At 40.1% G+C, this 20814-nt stretch overlaps 3 protein-coding genes across 7 annotated transcripts; 2 read left to right on the forward strand and 1 right to left on the reverse strand.

The window, feature by feature from the left end:
• Positions 1-297: 297 nt before the first annotated feature.
• Dus3 (Dihydrouridine synthase 3) lies at positions 298-3592 on the forward strand. Its single transcript, XM_071723117.1, has 6 exons — positions 298-383; positions 476-599; positions 1059-2376; positions 2677-3044; positions 3132-3260; positions 3340-3592. Exons 2-6 carry the CDS (start codon positions 517-519, stop codon positions 3410-3412), a joined length of 1971 nt encoding a protein of 656 aa, XP_071579218.1. The 5' UTR covers positions 298-383; positions 476-516; the 3' UTR covers positions 3413-3592.
• Positions 3536-12585, reverse strand: LOC139784092 (uncharacterized). Its single transcript, XM_071723259.1, has 4 exons — positions 12092-12585; positions 4481-4705; positions 4079-4228; positions 3536-3857 (listed from the first exon to the last, which is right to left on the reverse strand). The coding sequence occupies exons 1-4, from the start codon at positions 12116-12118 to the stop codon at positions 3690-3692; spliced, it is 570 nt and encodes a 189-aa protein (XP_071579360.1). The 5' UTR covers positions 12119-12585; the 3' UTR covers positions 3536-3689.
• LOC139783923 (serine/threonine-protein kinase OSR1) lies at positions 4699-20624 on the forward strand. 5 transcript variants are annotated; one of them, XM_071723096.1, is made up of 14 exons: positions 4699-5157; positions 5712-5931; positions 6047-6302; positions 6553-6863; positions 11435-11572; positions 13480-13907; positions 15300-15412; positions 15785-16035; positions 16240-16412; positions 17269-17506; positions 17769-17883; positions 18016-18281; positions 18424-18610; positions 18766-20624. In XM_071723096.1, exons 4-14 carry the CDS (start codon positions 6814-6816, stop codon positions 18841-18843), a joined length of 2037 nt encoding a protein of 678 aa, XP_071579197.1. In that variant the 5' UTR covers positions 4699-5157; positions 5712-5931; positions 6047-6302; positions 6553-6813; the 3' UTR covers positions 18844-20624. The 5 variants fall into 5 exon arrangements, with proteins under 5 accessions (XP_071579197.1, XP_071579205.1, XP_071579201.1 ...); XM_071723104.1 differs by having other exon boundaries at positions 16240-16405; positions 17271-17506; XM_071723100.1 differs by having other exon boundaries at positions 6051-6302.
• Positions 20625-20814: the final 190 nt, after the last annotated feature.

Genomic DNA, 20814 nt, shown 5'->3' on the forward strand with positions numbered 1-20814 from the left:
AGCGGATTCATTTTGTAGAAGCAACAAAAGTTGGAACATGCATGTTTCGATATCCTCGAAGAATCGTCTAATCAAAGGTTCTAATTGATTCTAATTGTAAGAGGGTATAACCTACGATGTATTTTTGCATGGTATGTGAGTTAGAAAAAAAATCAATTAATCAATTAATTAATTTGCCCATTATATTCTTCTGACACTTCGTCAATTTTTTTTGAAAATTTAAATTTTTGCGGGTATGACAGGTCGCTAATAAATTATTGATAATAGCGAAATCTTGATTATCGGTGTCGCGAATTTACCGATCGTCGCGCGATGTTTCGCGCAAATATAAAAATTCGAATTTCCGAAAACTAATATATCGGGAGAATATAATCGAGTAAGAGGTAACGCACTGATTGATATTTTAAGAAATTATGATTTTGAGAAGTTATCGTTTATGTCAGAATGTTTAAACCGTGAAAATTTCAACTTCCAGAAAATCATGTTTGATCGACACCGAAGGGCACGTGTGAAGAAATGGCGGATTACGAGAAATGTGGAGATTGTTCATTCGATTATGGGGAAGATAGGCAAAAGGGCGTTTGTCTGATAAAAGAGGAGTACGTAGATTGTATCGGATGACTTACTTTAATCTGTAGCAAATGAATTTTGTACGAATGTAATTTGCAAGGGAGCTTATTCATTTCCTAACCTCTAAAGATTGCTCACATGATTTTCACAATTTATCAAACATCTATTTTAATCCCTTAATTGGCTGTTTGAATCTTTATTTATACTAATGAACGTAATTACTTATATCAGAGGACTTAGGTTTTTACAACTTTTATTTTTAAATTGCTTTGTTAATTAATATTTTATCATTATTATATAATAAATAATATAGAAGTTATTGTATTAAATATATGACTATTTGTAAAGATTTTATGTAAAAATTATTTAAAACGTCAATGAATTTTTGCACACAAGTATTAATATATCTGATCAAAGAATATAAATTCGGTTTTATTATCTGATAATCTTCGTTATCTTATAACTAACATATACATTTAACATTGTAGATTTATTATCGAGGACCATGTGAGGCAGTTGAGTGAACAGTGCTTAACAGAGACCGATAAGCAGAAGGTATCTGCGGATGCAGGTACTGAAGATACAGACACATCATCATGGGACGAGGTACCTGTTAAGAAACCCAAATTGGATGACAAGAGAGAGAAGCTCAGAGGTCAAAATAAGGCGAGGCCACCTCCGTTCAAAGCTCCCAGGGAATTGAGTCTGTGCCCATGGATCGCGGATCAAACGGCAAATGAACCTGAGAGGAAATGCTCGAATGAGCGATGCACTTTCCTGCACGATCGAAAGGAATATCTGAAGATTAGGCCGGAAGACATAAGCACGGAATGCCATACTTTCAATTTGACCGGCAAGTGCCCGAGGGGAATCACTTGTAGAATGGGCTCGCGACACTTGACCGAGGATGGTTTCAACATCATCGATGAGAAGAGACTCGAGGAATACAGCAAGTGTTCGCCAACCATAAAAAATCACTTATCTAAAGATGTACAAAGTAAATTGCGTAAGCGCAAATACAATTTTTCCAAGGCGGAGGCAATCGTCAAAGCCAACGGTCCGTCTAGGAAAAAGACGCAACCGCAGAGTTCGAATAGTAAAATGAGGAACGAGAATGATACAAAATTAGACAAGACTAATATTTCCGACAATAGCAACGGCGAGAAGATGGAGAAAAATATTTCTGTCGGCGTGAATGACGAAAAAACGGAAACGGATAGTTCTGATTGCCATGTCTCAGATAAGTCGAAGGAATTGAAAATCGGACCCGTGGACGACAGCGATTTGATCAGATTGCGACAGTCGGAGAAGAAGACGATCGACTGGAGCGACAAGATACTGCTCAGTCCTTTGACTACGGTGGGCAATCTACCGTTTCGAAGGATCTGCAAGGAGTACGGCGCGGACATCACCTGTGGCGAGATGGCATTGGCGCCGAAGATATTGAAGGGCACGCAGGAGGAATGGGCGTTGGTGAAACGGCACGAGAGCGAGGATATCTTCGGCGTGCAGCTCTGCGGCAATAATCCGGGGGTGTTGACGCGATGCGCTCAGCTGCTGAACCGCGAGATCGACGTGGACTACATCGATTTGAATCTCGGGTGTCCAATCGATCTGATTTACAGACAGGGCGGCGGCAGCGGTATGCTCAATCGATTGAACGTACTCGAGACCGTGGTAAAGTCTGTTAGCCAAGTGTTGGACATACCCTTGTCCGTTAAGACCAGAACTGGGGTCTACATAGACAAACCGATCGCGCATAATCTAATGCCGAAGTTTCGAGACTGGGGTGTGTCCATGATTACCGTGAGTAAGTCCGTTGAATTTACGTTTCTTGTGAATCGATCTCTTTCGAAGGGATCGCGAGATTTTCGAAGAATAGAATTTTTCAAGACAGGACGCAATCTTCAAAATATCTTGATAACTTTAAGAATTCAATTTTGTATACGCTACAGCTTTAAACTTGAACAGAAAATTCACGTTATATCAGAAAAAATGTTTTTAAAAAGAGATTATTATCCCTGGGGAACATAAAAGGATATTAAAGAAATATGATCTTCCTGTATTATCTTCCTCGACTCTTATTCGATTCGGTAATTCTTTCAGGTTCACGGCAGGTCGCGTGAGCAAAGATACACGAAACTGGCCGACTGGGAGTATATAGAAAAGTGCGCGGTAGCGGCACAGCCGGTACCCGTGTTCGGGAACGGCGATATCCTGTCCTTCGATGACTATCGTCGTGCAAAAGAGATCTACAGCACAGTGCAGGGGATCACCATCGGACGCGGTGCGCTAATCAAGCCGTGGATCTTTACCGAGATAAAGGAAAAAAAGTTGATCGACATATCGAGCTCGGAGAGATTCGGCATTCTTAGAAAGTACGCAAATTACGGGCTGGAGCATTGGGGATCCGACACCCGCGGCGTCGAAACCACCAGGAGATTCATGCTGGAGTGGATCTCCTTTCTTCACAGGCAAGTTCGCTTCGAGAAAAATATGTTTCCTTCGATTAAAGCATTACATTATTCTTCAATATGCATTTACATTGAGACACATCGCAGGTATATTCCTGTTGGAATTTTGGAGAGACCACCGCAGCGGATCAACGAAAGACCACCGTTCTACCGAGGCCGCGATGATATGGAGACGCTAATGGCCAGTTCCAACTGTGCCGATTGGGTGAAATTATCGTAAGGCTATTAGTTTTTATTGAGTAACGTCATCAGTTTCGGCTACATCTGTGATACTAACAATTTTGTTTATTTTTAGCGAGATGTTACTCGGAAAAGTGCCTGATGGATTCCATTTCTTGCCAAAGCACAAGGCGAACTCGTGGAAATAATCTACTGCGGGAAAAGCAATTTTATAGAAAAATATTTCTCGAGGTGACTAATTTTACATTGTTGATTTTTCGCAATAAACGTAAAAGAGAAGGATTAATCATGGTAAGATGATGTTAACGACATTTGTTGTTTCTCTCATTTGCGTTTATATAATACAATAAATAAATATTTTTATGAAAGATCTTATTTATCGCGAACATACGTACAAAGTTTCGCGATATGTCTGCGCTATATAATGAAACTTCAACTTTGCTAACATACAACTTTACTATTAAATCAATAATGGTGGCTTATCTCGCCAAGATTAGTAACCGGCCACATGCAGTCACAACCGCTGGCGATTTCTTTTGTATATGGTTCCCAACATTCATTTTCCCAACTTCGTCTAACGAAAGTCAAAATTCGACTTCTCTGCACGCAGTGGAATGCCGGATGAGCGCATTTCTGAAAGGAAAGAAATGTTAAATCTGAAATCGAAACTTTGTTGAATAAAAAACAACTTTTCCTCATTCCTTATTGAACTTAAAAGAGGCGGTAATCCGATGGATTCATTATTTCTTAAAACTTGATTATATATTTATTTTCTAATCAATAAAAAGCGCCGCTTTGAATCCATTTCATTGAATCTGTTAATCTATTTCACTGCGTGACATATAAATTATTACTTGTTGCAATTGTTTCACTATTCGTTCATCTTCGCTCAACAATGAGTAGCCCTTACAGTAGACCTCATGATAATGCGGGGGTTGATATTCGTGTTCAGAATCAATAAGGTCCACTCTTTTCGTTACTGTTTCGCATAGATTGCGATATTCCTGCATAAATCGTAAAAGAAGAAATATAGACATTTATCTTAATATACAAATAGTATAAATAATATAAATAGAACTTAAATCAGGAATAAACGTACAGAAAATAGATGAATTAAAAAGAATTGACAGGGATTTATTAAGATTTATCGCATCCAATTTAATTCCTAATTTTTTCATGAAATTTATTTAAAAAATATTTTTTATCCCTTAATGAAGAGAACGATCTTTTTCAGGAATAAAAAATAATTTACTAACGGGCATCAAATTTCTGTTGTCTCTGTTTAGTTGCTGCAATTCCCTTATTGCATTTTCGGCATCATAATATTCCTCCGGCAGATAAGAGACGTCTCTCGCCACCGGTATGTCACGTAAATAGTCCTGGTAATTGAGCTCAGGATTAAAGCTCTTCTTAATTAGCGTGAAATTCAGTTGTCTACTCAACACGTAGGACACGTGGTTGAGGATAAACAATTCGGCGATCTGCAAATGAAATATACATCTTCCTTATAAATGAAGCAAAAAAGTAATGAAGAGAGCTCCAAATTTCTTTAATATGATATCGTTGAACAAGCGTTGCAAGTAAAATTCTATTCCAATCTTATGTAAAGAATAATCGCTATCAGTCTTAAAAAACTTTACAGAGTGATACACCGGATTATCTCCAATTTTGATCAAACTGAAGTTGATTAGATAGAAGAATCCCAAGAATCTCCCAATTGGTATTACAAGTCATCCACGCATGCACGTCTACGTCCGATTATTCCTTTACCAATGACACAGAATCATCAATGCCTCTTAAGTATAATGTTGCGTCACTGATAAAGCCTAAACCTTCGATGGAGGTCTCAGTCAGCAGCCTTTAGCGACCCATCAAACCTGATGATGCGTAAATCGCGCGCGCAGAGGGTCGACGTCGCAAGTGGGAATTGGAGGTAGGATGAATCATTCGTTTAGAGTACTGCAACTGGCGAAATGGTTTCACGCCGTCTGTCACGTCGACGAAATACGATATGCGCATTTCTAATTTCCCTCGTCTGCGAATCCTCGATTCCCAATCTTGATTTTTATCCTCGGAGCCGTTGCTCCAAGTGTTGCTTTTTATTACGTCGCGGAAAGTAATCGTCCAAAGGACGTCTTTGTCAAATTTTCAATATTTTACAGCTACAAAATGTTCCGATGACAAATTTGAAATTTATTTATATAAACACCACTCGCAGAAAACCATTAGAAAGAAGATTTTGTTGTTTAGAATAGGATTAACTTGTTTTTAAAGCAAAAGAGATCTAAATCAAATTTCTATGTGAATTATTTACAAATATGATTTTTATAAAGTTTATGAATAATCATAGATCTATGAATAATCATAAATCTATGAATAATCAAAGATTTTTTTTAAATCGACAAGATATTTATATGAGAATGAAGAAAGAAGTGATTTGTATGATAGAGATGGCATATTAATGAAAACCTTCGATTTTATCTGTAGGTTTTCCCGCGAAGATCGGTATTAGTTGATTCGCAAGGTCGGCGTGATTGAGCTGACGTGCCGTATGATATGGATTATTCTTCCCGCGTCATCGAGTTAATTTATGCTACCGAAGTGACGACAGAGAATATACGCACGAGATAATGCGCTCTTCCAGCTCCGTGGTATTTGCTTCGATTCCAAGTAACGTCAGAAGTAATAAATGCTGATAAATACAACAGTAAGTAATCGGATGATAAATCGACAATCAATTTCTTTGAAAATAAGAAGTAGAAAAAGATAATTGGCAGGGCCTTCAAATCAAGTTTAAATCAGTAATCTTTTCTGTACGTCAGACAGGCTTCCTCGTTCTTTGTATGCGAGAGGAGAACTGGAACGAAAAATGAAATAGGAAAAAGAAAGGTAGCAAGGAGCAAGGAAACGCGATGTGTTATATCTCAAAAGAGACGGGTACCCATGAGAGAAGAAGAATAAGAAGAAGAAGGAGATAAAGTGATCCAGAAGAAGTGGGAGAACATGGACTACGTGTTGGCTTTCAGCATCAACGATACGCTGCATTACATACACGCGACAACACTGTACCAATGTGGGGTAGGTAGTTATCCAATTGACAGTGCCCCGTCTGACATAGTTCAGTCACGAGGCGGGCACAGGATGATCCTACGTCTCCTCCGTTGACAGAGCGACAGTCGTTCCCTCGAAATTGCGCTCGCCACGCGACGTTTCGCTCGCTCTTTTCCCGAAATCGCGTCGACGTCGTCTCTGACGAAATTTTCGCATTACGGTAAATAGACGAGTAATTGACGTAGTAGTGTATATAAGGGCCGTTACATGTCGACAGATCGTGATATTGTGATACGGAAATAATGTCAATACGACGAGCGTGTTTGGACCGAAATGACTGGTGTTTCACTTGCGATGAGGATGAGCCCGGTCAAGGTTGACGATTGTCAGTGACAGCTATCGACAATTCCGAGGAATTTTCGCCGAATAAACGTGATCATCGATTTTTGACGACGAGAAGCGATCGACGAGATCCCAACTCGCCCATTCCTTGGAATATCCACGAAGATCGGGATGCCATTGGGCTGACACCGGTACCATGGCAGCCGATCTCTACGCAAATGGCTCTCTAAAGTCAACGTCCGCCAGGTGAGACCAGTCAAGATTTGTTTACGTGCGTGATTAACTTGCATCTTATCGATCAAGTATCTTGAACCAAATTTCTTCAAATGATAATGAAAATGATTAATAAAAATGAATAGGCTTTAAATTTTTCTTAGGAATATTAAAAAGGCGAGAATCAAATGCACCTAACGATATATCAATAACTTTTGAATCTTACTTTGGACATTTAAAAATGGAAATAGCTAAACTGTGGTTAGTAGCGTATTAGCAGATATTGGTTCAAGGATAGAATTTACAGGCAAAGTTAGTGAAATCGTTCGTAACAAACGATGATTCGTATTCTCAGCATAAATGTGGCCATCCACTTTTGAGTTTTATTTGCCTATCAAGGTAGCATTCAAATGTCAACGTGACATGAAAATCAGATAGCCACGGCCACGCTGAATAGGACCGCATCCGATTCTAAGCTTTATTTGCCTAATATGACGAGTAATGTCACGCAAAAATCAAATTTTCTATCAATATAAGATACAAATACTTATCGTGATATATAAATAAATCAAAATAATAGAAAGAAAAAGAGATAAGTAGAACGTAATAAAATTTAAAAGCGCGTCTCTCTCTCTTATTTTAATAGAAAAAAATTAATTTATATTAATTTTATATTAAAATCAATCTATTTGATACTGCTGCTAAAACTGAATATTTAAAACTGATAAAACGAGAGAATAAATTATTTAAGGATAAATATCTTTCTACAAGAAGAACATTTTTAGAAGAGAAACGGTAGATAAAATGTGTAATTCGTGTATTCTTTGGTAACCATGATTCTGCAATGTACGTGTAATTTTTAGTAATGTATACGATGACGTATCTGATGATACGCCGAATGCAGCTGTACAGCATCGAGTAACTGCTGATGCGGCGTTGTTTAGATAATTTCCAAGCGTGTTTGATCTAATTTCATAAACCGACGTAAATGTGACCGCCAAATTGCCTCATTTCCGGACATTTAAGGCGACTGCAAAAGGGACGCATGGTCAGTGACGAAGTGCGATGTTTGCAAGGCACTTTCCAGAGTACCCAAAGGAAGCGTGAAACGTTTTGTTATTCCTCTGACTCGTGTTCTCACTCCCGCTTAAATTGTAAAAGAAATTCGCTCATAACGACCGCAGAATCAATGGATCCATGGAATATCGGAACAATGGAAGGAATATATTTGTTTCCGGATGAACGCGACCATTTTCATTTTTTACAAACCATTTCAATGACAATGAAATCGTTTAATAGCCGCTACAGTTCTTTGAGTTAATGAGCAATTGACCCTCGGCTTGCGGGCCGAGTAAAGGTTCCATTGATGAAGAGCGTTATTAAGTGGACTCAAACGAGAGCGGAACTCGAAATCTCGACTCTTCGAAAATCCCAGCGCAATTATTTTTAATTATTGTATCGCAAGACTGTCCAATTAATCGTGTTTCCTTAAAATGAAGCAAATATATCGTCGGTCTTAAGGAAAAAAAAATCATTAAATACCGGCTTCTTCATAAATAGAAATAATCAATTCAGACCGAACAAACATCACATAAATGTGAGATACAACTTCCTTAGAAATGTTGACCAAACTGTTAATTCAGTTTCCCTAATTAGTAGATACTAATTAACAAATATTAATTCAATAAACATTAATTGCAGGGTAAAAGGCAAACGTAAATCAGTGTCAGGCAAATAGAAATGTGCAACTAAGCAGAATAAATCTCGTATCGCGCACACACACAAGAGAACGGCACACAGTGAAGTTGAAGGAACTTAAATTAAAGATCGGTATTGAGGAATATAAATCCTTCCAAGAAAAACACGGTCATTTACCGTCCAATCAATTCTGCTCGAACATGTGACCGATTGTAACCGCCATATATTAAAGCCCCCAACACATCTCAATGTAAATAGCAAGTATATTGAATTATGACGTCAGAAATGAAAGATTGTAATTTATTGTTGTAATATATATCAAAATGAATTCTTTAGCTGAGTGAGAGAACCGTTAAGAATTTAAAAAAGATGTAAAAATGCGTATCCTCAAGATTTTTGAGACTCGCATTCGATTTTACATGTCATATTGGGGAATTGTCGTCAAGGCCACGATGATCCATATTATAGTAGCAAATTGAAACGCAACGATACTACAATAGTCACAATTCCGCCTAGCGACGGCGATCGGATAGGCACATTTGTTTGTTCAATTGTAACTGCGGTGACTAAGATCGATGAAAAGTCAATTCAATAAATCTACATGTCGCTAGAAATACCGCAGCAGCGACAGTCTATTAATTCATGCGAATCGGCATGTGACTCTACGTAGAATGTTGCAGAATGCAGTAAAAGCACGTCGAAAACTGTTATTGTCGAATAGATAGAGAACAATTGGTTTCTCGGCGTGGCGAGCAAACGTGGTCATTTACCTCGAGGGATTTTGTCATTGGACACGGTGCTTGGGGTCTAGAAAATATTTGGAGTCTACGAAAAGACGAGAAACAATAGAAATCTCTGTATATGGAATAAAAGATAGAAGATTATAAAGCAGAGAAATAATAGACCTCAAGCTTCAAATTTGAAATTGTATAGAGAAGGTAATTTCATATTAATCATTGTAATTATTCAAAATAGAATAAAATATATTAATTTTGTTTCTCCTTTGGATTCAAGACATGAAAATGGAAAATTATTATAGAGGAATTTATCGAGATCTCGAGGAAAATGCTAAATGCACAGATAAATAAAATAAATGAGCAGAGTACTCGCGTTCGCGTGACACGATATGAGGCGGAGGAAATGATGGAATGATGAAAATTTGAAAAGTGTATCGTGGCGGCGCGTAAACTGAACGTAGGCAGCAGATGACACACGTCTGCTAGTCCGAATTAAATTAAAATCGTAATTTCTAGCCCGGCGGCGAGTTAAACTTTTAACCCAAATATTAGAAGAACCCCGTTATCCGAGGAACAATGAATGAGGCATGGAACGATGGGCAGTTATCTATCTTTTTGACAGAATTGTTTGAAAAAATTTAGAACCTCTACTCTAGAAAGTATTTTTATTGTTAAACCCGTAAACTGTCAAAAAATCCAGGAGAAAATTGTGAGACGAAACAAAAATCAAATGAAATGTTAAAGTAGGTATTTAATAATGGAGAAGATAAAAAACATTCTGTCAGCTATTTAGGGATTCTTTGAAGACGAGATATTTATTTTGACTTAGCTCTTTAAATAAAACGAGGCTAAACGTGAAAAGAAGTGTTAATGACTACGTGCTAAAATAAGGTATCGCGATCCGCTTGGGGTGGTGACTCTACAACGTCATAGGCGTCATTTTCGCGCGAGCCTCTCGTGTTTGAAGAGATAATTAGACCATTACTTTGGAATAAGACCGTTATAGACCTGTTAATCGTAATCAGGTGATGCCTGAAGCTGACAGGAAAGATTTCTTGTTGATGGGGTACAACCGGTGGGTGATGTCACGCGTTGCGTTAAAATTGGATCGAATAATTTCGAAAACTACGCAGATTCGCAAGACTGCGTAAGACTGCGTTCTTTCTAACGTGTATGATCACATGCTACGACTTTCGAGGATCGTGTCTCAAGCTTATCATTGAGACAGCATCTTTTTTCCGCGAAACCTCAAGTAATTCAAAATCAAATCCGATTGATAGATTAACGATAAAGAATTAAATTGGACCGATGTTAACTCTTGCGCGCCGAAAATAAGACTCGCGTCTCAAATTTCTGCAATCATTAATTCGAATTTGTTCTCACGATTTACACAGGTCTTCTCACGCGCCAACCGAGAGCAGGATAAGAATTGTCAGAAGGAAGCAGGATCATTTTAACGCGCCTGCAACAAAGCGTGAACGCCATCGGATTATTTTTAGCCAGCGGAATAGGGTCTACCCCCTTTGCCGTGGCTAAAAATAGCTGGTAAGGCCAATCCAGGCCCAATTATCCCATCTAGATATTTAGGTGACAATCGACTGACCGCCAATTTAGAAATATTCCACTGGGCTCTCGAAGCCCAGGGCCTTCAGCTCGAAGTGCGAATAATCCCGCGTCACGCGCGCATTAAAGTTCAGGCCCCTTTTAAAAGACCCTTTCGTGGTCTCTGCCGACCAACGAGATTATCGAAAAAATAGTTGTTCGAACATCATGTACAAATAGCACGAGATAGATACACGAATGCAACACGACAACAGCAACTCTATAATTATTTAATTTTATTAAACTTAAAGTTGTAAGGCTGAAGGACGAGATGAGCAATGTCGAAGAGTGTCGCATATGCAATCTCAAGACACAATTTCCGAAAATCGTTAACTGTCAATCCACAACTTTTCAGTCGCAAAGAATTGACGAGATTAAAGAAGAAGAAGGCCGTTAGCGTCAAAAGATTTACAACAAGATGTCGAAATAACATATTTGTTTGTAAAGAGCGATCAACAACTTTCTAAACGCATGTAATATGTAATAATGTCTTAGGATGTGACATTTGTAGTTGTTCGTCCCCTTCGGTACGCAACCCGCCTAACACGTGTGCATATTCGTTTGCAGGGCTGTAGGCAGCATGGGACAGCGTAAATCAGGCGCCCCGGGCGCCTTGGGCGCCGCGGCGCCCATATCGGCGGAGGAGGAGCAGCTGAAGTTCCAAGACAGCAGATTTCTGGCGACTTTGGTGCTCGGCAGAAGTAGGTGAGTGACCGAGCGTGACTGACTGGCTGCCCGCCCGTCCGTCCGTCCGTCCTACTACGTCGCTACGTCAGAGATCGAGGCACGTGATCGGTCCTACGCGACCCACATCGAAACCCCGAGGATTCGATCGCGCGCAGGGAGTGTTGCAAATCTCGTCCGATCGATCGCGACGGGAAGTAATTAAGTGGCCGAGCGCCCGCGAGTGATCCGTTTCCGCGATCTCTGCCGTGTACAGAGACCGTAATATCTTTGGCGAACCGCCCCACCGAAGTGAGTAAACGCCTGTTTACATTTGTAAACACTGTGATGTTTGCAGAGATTTGAATTGGGGAAATGTCTCGCTCGGACGATTCAACTGCGGCGCGCAAACAGCAGCTGAAGCTACCGTGTCTTCGCCTATCTAGTTCGGAGTCTAGTTGCACGAGATTTTAAATCCTCGTCTTTTGGCGTCGAGAGTATATCGTTCAAAATCAAGGATAGAGAGAGAGAGAGAGATTACCCGTAGCTACCGAGACTTACTATCAGGATATTCATTTCTCTGAACATGATCGCAGATCCGGCCCGGGATTCCCGAAGGTGGCGGTTTTTAAAAGGATGCCGCAGATAGGGGATGCACAAATCACTGCATCGGAACGCTTAGCGGATGCTCAGTTTTATATATAATATATGTCTGCGGGGGAGGAAGAGCACACCTGTCGCTTTCGCACGTGGAAAAGGTCATCGTGCAAATCCCCGTGCAAATAAAACGCGGCGATAATAAATATTCGTGGGCGTCGTTTAAATTAACTTTCTCATCGTCCGCCACGGCCATTCATTAATTGCGGATTGCGAAAAAAAAGCGAGAGATACGATCGTATCGATAGGAACGCGGAATCCCTCCGACTTGTCGCGTCTGCCGATTAGAGATAATGACGGTTTTAGGTACACAAAGATTAGCGCGTTTCAGAAAGAGACGTTCACGAAACGGGGATAAATCGCAGAACTCGCGTTTGAATTGATACCAAGAAACTGTCCTCTTTACACTTAAATTAAACGTTACGACGCACACAGGTCTTGATTTTAATAATTACTGTTATCATACGTCGTTACCGTAAACTATTCTAACATGAGTAATATTTTAGTAAAGACCGGACTCTCTCTGGTAATTCATTCGATATCACCCCATGGATATTTACGACCGATGGGAGCGGCTTTTATCTTTCGGGCCAATTAAAACGATCGGCGTCACTGATTGCCGCTCACACTACTTAATAATTAGAAGCGCCGCCTTGAAACGATTGCGGCGAGAATGTGATGGATGGGCCTACGATTAATTTGTTGTGCATACGGGCCGACCGCGTCTCGTCATCGCTCTGTTACTCTGAGAAATGTCAATCGTTTTGATGAATCGAGACGTGAGTTGGCTATCGGTGGACGCGCTCTTTTTTACGGGACCGAGTCTTACAATTAATAGGAAACTCGGATAAGTACGTCTTCATTAAATACCATCCTTAAAAGTACTCGAGGATTGATTTAATTTTGAGTGAATCTCCTTTTTTTAATATTTTAGAGAAAAATATGAAAGAAGCCAGTCTCCACGTATCTTATATCCTTCAAGTCCAGAAGTTTTTCTATCCTTGACATTAAGGATTGGCATTATAAGGCGTCAATCAATCTTCCAATGTTCTATCTCTCTCCTTGTATAAGTGCTTAGGAATTGAACTTCTCGAAAGCCAAACTGATCAGCTTCGTGAAATAAAAAGTAGATAAAAAATTGACGAAGGATTACAAAATAATCCCGATACTAAAATTAAGAAAACGAGTTTATGTGAAACGAAGTCGATCAGTTCGCTTCCGAGAGGCTCAGTTGATAGTCAAATTCGCAAAGTTGCTGGTCGCAAATATTTCAATCGCACGTTCCCTTTCAGGAGGATCTCGCCAGACGTGCTGCCGTCGTGCTCGCCAGGCGTATTTCGCCAGAAGTCATTTCACTCATCGACGCCGCCGCCGAGGGTGCCAGCGACAGCAGCAACATCGGCGTCCTTGCTGTCCTCCCGGAACAGTCGGGGCGCGCCCGCGTCCACGACGAACGATCGCTGCGCCCCTCGAACAGCCACCCCAGTCGTCGCCGCCACCCCCAACCCAGCCGCCGCTCCACGTGACGGCAGCGTTGGCAGCGTCGGCAGCTCGCGGTCCGCCAGCACCGTCTCGCTGTCGTCGCGGGGCGCCCGGGCAGCCAGCAAGCACACGCGCCTCGTCACGGCACTGGCCAGCAAAATGGCGTCCGCGAGCACCTCCACGGTCGTGCAGGGCTGGCCGAATACCAAGGACGATTACGAGCTGAAGGAGGTTATCGGTGAGTACCGATCGCCGTGCGGGACTCGTCCGGTCGAGGCGACGATCGTGCGATGCGAACGCGCGGAAGGTCCGCGCGCGCACCTCGCTCGAACGGCGTCCGCGGCCACGGGGACGCGCGCCACCGGCGGCGGCAGGACGTCGATTCCGCGCTAGCGAACGGCTGGTGGCCGCTTATTTCCTCGTTGACGGGGCACGGACGGTAACGAGCGTGATAATGACGGTGACGTCAATGTCACGAGGACTCGCCGTCGCGTCCTGCCGGGCTGCCGCTCGTCGGTCGAGCGCAACTCGGTCGTTCCGTCGCCCTATTTTCCCCGTTCAGGACGGCACGACGACGGCTCGCCGATCGCCGTCTCGCTTCTACCGTCGCGCGTCCTTCTCGCACTCGCGCCGTCACGCAGCTGCCGGTGCTGCTGCACGAGAGAGCCGCCGAACGTTCTACCCTAACCTAGTTAACCTGCCGCCGGAGAACGGGATGATACGCGCGTGCCAGTGCCGTATGCGCGCCGAGGTCGGGGGAATAAGAGGCACCGGCGCCACACGAGCCGGGGTTGTAAGCGAGGCAATTGAGGCAACACAAAATTAATTTAAAATTGCGAAAAAAAATACGTGCAACGAGTGTTATTTTGGCGAAACAAGTCTGTCTTTCGAGTCACGCTAAAATTCTGACAATCAATTGATCTTGTTAATATTGGGAAATGTACTTGAGAAATGGCGTGTTTGTTTTATTTATTTAGGACGAGTTCCGGCAGCCTCGTGATAGAACTATGTACTTATTTTACTAAATAATATTTTCATATATTATTATTATACTTTATATGGTTTATATATTATATATTATAACTGGATTATATATATATATATATACTTGCATGCTTATTACTAACGTTACATACATTAGATATTTAAAAAAACGCTCTGTTATCAAATGATTTAAAACTCAGGAAAGTACGCGCTTCTTTTTGCATTTGTTTCGCCGGTTGTGTATTATTTATATTTGCAAGAAGACCAGCCGCAAGTTAGCGGAGCTAAATTATTTAGCGGCTTGCCGGCACCGGCGCGACGTCGGTCGCTCCGTTTTTAGCCGCATTTTGCGATGACTCGTGGCGTGCGAGAAAATTTGCCGATAGCTCCGATTAAAATGTCGAATTTCCTACGTAACGAGTAAAAATATCGGCGGCCCTTGAGGCGTCTCTCTCTCTCTCGCCGCTCCCGGCCACTCCGAGAGAAATGTATTCGCTGCACATTTATAAATAGATCTCTCGTCGCGAGTTTCCAAGATTTAATTAGGCAAGTCTGGCGATTACGATCTGCGCGCCGATAAACACCGATACGACACGAAATTTCCCCTGATAATTCCTCGTGTTAATTCCTTCCTGTTAAATTCAAGGGGTTGGAGCGACCGCCGTGGTGCACGCAGCGTTTTGCATCCCGCGGCAGGAGAAATGCGCGATCAAACGAATAAATCTGGAAAAATGGAACACGAACATGGACGAGCTGCTGGTGAGTTTTATTCTAATCTTGACATTGGACTTCACGCGGCGACGGATTAATGCGACACACATACGCGGCCTTTTGATAAGGCTTTTATACATTGTATGATTCATTGGATTAATGATCTTATCGATTATAACGTATGCTGCATCCAGAGCATGATGCAAACATTGCGGATTAAGCACGATGCTACTGCTAATTTATTCTTGTCTCAACGAGATGTTATTTCAAAAGTATAGTCCTTTCAGTTCAAAAGGTAGAGAGAGAGTTGATTCTTCGAATAAATCTTTTTTCGCAAATAAGTTAAACTGGTAAATTTAGTTTTAATATACAGACAAGAAGTTATTATTAATCGAGACTTTTTATGTGGCGAAACATTAGAAAGAGATACAGGCGATGTCTTCTTGCAACCACGAAAACGTCGTGACGTATTACACGTCGTTCGTGGTGAAAGAGGAGCTCTGGCTGGTCTTGAGATTACTGGAGGGTGGATCTCTGCTGGATATCATCAAGCACAAAACCAGAACCACCAATTGCAAGCACGGAGTATTCGACGAGGCCACCATAGCCACGGTACTGCGAGAAGTACTCAAGGGACTTGAATATTTCCACAGCAACGGACAGATTCACAGGTATCGTGAAATATCGTCTGTCCCTTATAGATTGTTCTATTTTTACTGAAGATACAGTTTTAAAACGTGCGTTTATTTCTCCTTGATCTATTCTATTGTTTGATCATTAAAGTGAAACTGTATCGTTAAAAAGCTGACGATTAGCTATATAGCTATTTTATTATCTACGCATCTAGACGAATTTTAACGGCAGAATAATATTAGGGACATAAAAGCGGGTAATATCCTACTAGGCGAGGATGGCACGGTGCAGATCGCCGACTTCGGTGTCAGCGCATGGCTCGCGACTGGACGCGACCTGAGCCGGCAGAAGGTCCGGCATACCTTCGTCGGTACGCCGTGTTGGATGGCGCCCGAGGTCATGGAGCAGGTGAGAGAGGAAAGTAACACTACAGACTTCTTAGCCTGCGTGTTCTCTGTGTCTACATTTTGTGTATGCGTTTGTTAAATGTACACGACACTTTATCGGGACGGGAGATGTGTACGTTGGCGACCCCGTACGTTTGCGACTGGCAAAATACGCTTTTGCTATCGTTGAGGCGACACACGAACCTTGCGTGCGTCAGTATCGGTTTTGCCATTGCGTGCGACATGAGGAAATGCTTTTATCGTCTCGTTTTAATCGAAAATTAATTTGAATTAGCAATGTTATCTTGTTGAGCGCATGATTTGCGTTAAGCATGTTATGCAAGTAGCCACATAAAATATTGCACTGAGGAAATATTACGCTATACGCAGATTCTCACAGTTTTTCAATAATACTCAATTAATCATGCCATTACTTGGATCTATATTTCTGTATCGTGTTTGTATTACATTGTTGTTCGTTTTGTTTTGTCAAAACATCAGTTTTCGTATTTTTATTTATGTTCGGACAATTGTGCACAGCTCTACATATTAATCGTACATTGTTTTATTTGACTTTAATCAAATGTGAGTGTATATTGATTGATAAAACGACTTTTTGAAAATTTTGATGATCTTTGCAGAATAAAGTTTGATAACTGCTGTGTCAGGAGAAATCGATGTCAAATTCGTTAAGAAATCTATCAAAAACATATTTTCCGATAATTGCGGGCCATCCTGTGTATGAGACTGCAGTTATAAACCACATTTCGAAGATTTTTGGCAAGCATGCGATTTCTGCAAGCACGATTTCATGAGATATTGGCAATCTTTCCGTCGCATACCGTCCACTGTAAAATCAATTATGATATGCGTGTCTGTTTGTGCAGGACCATGGCTACGATTTTAAGGCCGATATATGGTCACTTGGCATCACGGCGATCGAGATGGCCAGCGGCACGGCGCCGTACCACAAATATCCCCCGATGAAGGTCTTGATGCTGACGCTGCAGAACGATCCGCCGACTCTGGATACCGCCGCGGACGACAAGGACCAATACAAAGCGTACGGGAAAACATTCCGAAAAATGATCGTCGACTGTTTACAAAAAGATCCTACCAAGAGGTAAGCCAGATCGCGCTATTTTGTGTACATTGCTACTTCTACTAAACGTTTGCCAAAGCAGTTAGAATAGTTGGAGTAAATAGATAACATGCTAGAGGGGGGGCATAGTTTAACTTGCTTGAAGGCCTTTGGTATCATCGTATGATTTATCGTATGGATTTTTCGGTAGCAAAAATAAGAATAGAAGGAAATTAGTATACCTATAAGATTGTAAAATAAGTATTATATTTAGTATTGTAAATAATGATTTGTATTGTTTCAGACCAACAGCTACCGAGTTGCTGAAACATCCCTTTTTCAAAAAAGCCAAAGATAAGAAATATTTACAACAAACGTTAGTGGCGATTGGACCCAGTTTAGAAACACGCGTACAAAAAGTATGTATTTATATTATTTGTGCAATATATGCAAATTTGTATGTAATTATTTATTATTGAGGTTCTACAGAGTTAAAATTTTAAAAAAATTATATTTTAAGCAATATTAAAAGAAATTTTTTGCTTTTACAGGCATCAAAAAGACAACCAGGCACGTCGGGCCGTTTGCACCGAACGGTGACCGGCGAATGGGTCTGGTCAGAAGAAGAGAACAACGGTGACTCGAGCAGCGACGAAGGCAAAGAAACGTTACCGGTCAACACAATCGAAAAAGCCAGCAGCGATGAAGAAGCCGGCGAGCCCGACGAATACTACGGTCAAATCAAGGTAGCACCGAGTCAAATCGCGATACCAGCTACCGGACAAAATGTTCCTATAAACTTGGTGCTTAGATTACGGTACGTAATCTTCATCGTAGAATCCGAATGAGAATTATTCTCTCGATATATGATGTTTATAGATTATCCCGGTTATTACCTAATTACCCGATTTATCTTTTAAAGAAAATAAGAGATAATCATCTCAAGACATTTATTTCAGGAACGAAAGACGGGAGCTTAATGACATTAGGTTCGAATTTACGGTTGGAGTTGATTCTGCGCAAGGAATCGCGGCAGAACTGGTCGCTGCGGGCTTGGTCGACGGCAAGGACGTTGTGGTAATAGAAACAAATCTGAAAAAGTTGATAGAGAGTGGAGGACAATTGCGAACAGTGACATTTTCCTTGGTAAATATTAATTTCCATATTACATTTAATTATCGAATATAAATATATATTATATTTTAATGTTTAACATAAAAATATACATTAAAAATATGTGTATTTTTATAAGTTAATTTGATTATATTTATGTATAATTATTTCTCCTTTTATTGTTACAGAACTCTGGTTATGCAGTGAATGAAATACCAGATGACAAGGCGTTAATAGGATTTGCTCAGATCTCCATCACTGATTAAACAACCTCGAGTGCGTTCTCAATTTTCGGGATAAAGTTCTTAATTGATACATTCGTCAAGATCCAGAGAGTACCAAAAGCTAACGAATCGGCTAAATGCTATTTCTCAAAATAGACTAGTAGATGGTAAAAACAAAAGGCTCGCGGCACACAACACACGTAAATCAGTCTGATCACTGAATGCTTGCCAGCATGTCTTAGCTTTTGATACTTTCGTTTCTTTCAGATTCTAATAGTCGATTGCAGGGCGTAGGTATTCGAAAAAAAAAAAAACACATTTGTTACAACACATCGGTAGTAACGAACTGCTCAAGTGTGTGTCTGATAACATTGTCAATGTTCATGAGGACAATCGAATGGGGCGGATACATAAAAAACACTATCATCCACGTACTGGCTTAAGGACATACACTTACTTGTATAATCAATAATGGCTGTAGTTTTACATAACCGAATTATATCGTTCGTATTATGTCAGTTATGTAAATATTAGTATTCGACCGTTATTTTATTTCTTCTTCTTTGTGGTTGATATATATGAAATGGGATAAAATACCGCGAAATGCGATATTTCGTATAAGTAAGAGCAAACTTAGAGGTTTGAAAGAGAGAGAGAGAGAGAGAGAGAAAATGCTTTATAGTCTAACTTATTTGTTCAAAATATAAGCAGTTTCTCTTGAATATAGCAAGGTTTTAGTTATATAAAAAAACCAATTGAATATTCTACACACAGAGTCATCATGTTTATGTATCATATACAGATTAATTGCATATATATATATATACATATATACATTATATATTTATATATAATATGCTTCATGTTAGGAAAAAAAGATAGACAATGTTGAAATAAAACTCTTTTGTACTTAATTAAATAGACTTACGATAGAGCAAATTAATATTTTCACAGTTTTTAGACGTAGCCAGAAAGAGAGAAGGTTAAATCGAAAAATTTTTACCTTGTACGTCTCGAAAATTTTTAAATAAAATCTTTTTGTAAGGTACATCATAAAATGGGTAAAATCAGAATCATATGAGAATGTAAACATGACAAAATGGCAATGAAAAAAGCGATATTACGATTTCACGGATTAAGTGTGCAATTTACAACACTTTTGCATCTCTTAGGAATTGCAAAAAAATATTTTTTTGCGACGTTATTGTCTTTTGTTATGTTTACAAATCATTAAAGTTTATAAAAGGTTTTATAACAAAAAAAGAAACGATGTATAATTTTATGAAACTTTTAATAATATTTTTAAAATTAAGTTTTTAAATAACTCTCTTGATGAGAGTTACAATATTTTTATTTCGTTATATTTTCTACAGAGATGAATTTCTAATTGTGATGTATACGTATGTTACAGTTAGAAATACAATCAAAGTATAAACAAGAATACGAAAGATTTATCGAAAAACGATTTATCACCGCAAGGGCACGGTTGTAATCGGTGTGATTCTGTATTTTATCGATTTTTATACAAACTGCAGCGGGTCGCATTATGATATGGTAAAGGATGCACATATTTCGCGATCGATATTCTGCAAATATAATATACATATGTGCTATTTTCGTGAATTTTCGCTATTTAATTATTCTTAACGAGTAAGGTCTTTAACCAAGGTGTGAAATTGGCACGCGACTCCACATTTCCTTTGCCATATTGCAACAACTACACGCATACGCAAACACAACACGCAAAATGCTAAATTCGCGACACAAGATTTGCCGAATGAAATCAGTTGTAGCAATGATCGAAATACAAATCTGTTGATATACGTGTGTGATGATTATATGCATATACTCCGTACTAAGAGCCAGCTGTGTGGTTTAATTAGGCGACACGCTCTTTTTATGCTTAATACGCGAGGAGTAAATATAATTATTTTTAAGCCGCAGATGATAATCGCACGTTAGCTTAAGTAGTACCTTTACAGATAAGTGTATCCGATGGCACTATATCCCGAT

This window comes from Temnothorax nylanderi, unplaced genomic scaffold (genome assembly GCF_030848795.1).
Source record: "Temnothorax nylanderi isolate EJ_2023f unplaced genomic scaffold, tnyl_v1.0 TNYL_tig0008_pilon, whole genome shotgun sequence".
In the NCBI taxonomy this organism is placed as follows: domain Eukaryota; kingdom Metazoa; phylum Arthropoda; class Insecta; order Hymenoptera; family Formicidae; genus Temnothorax; species Temnothorax nylanderi.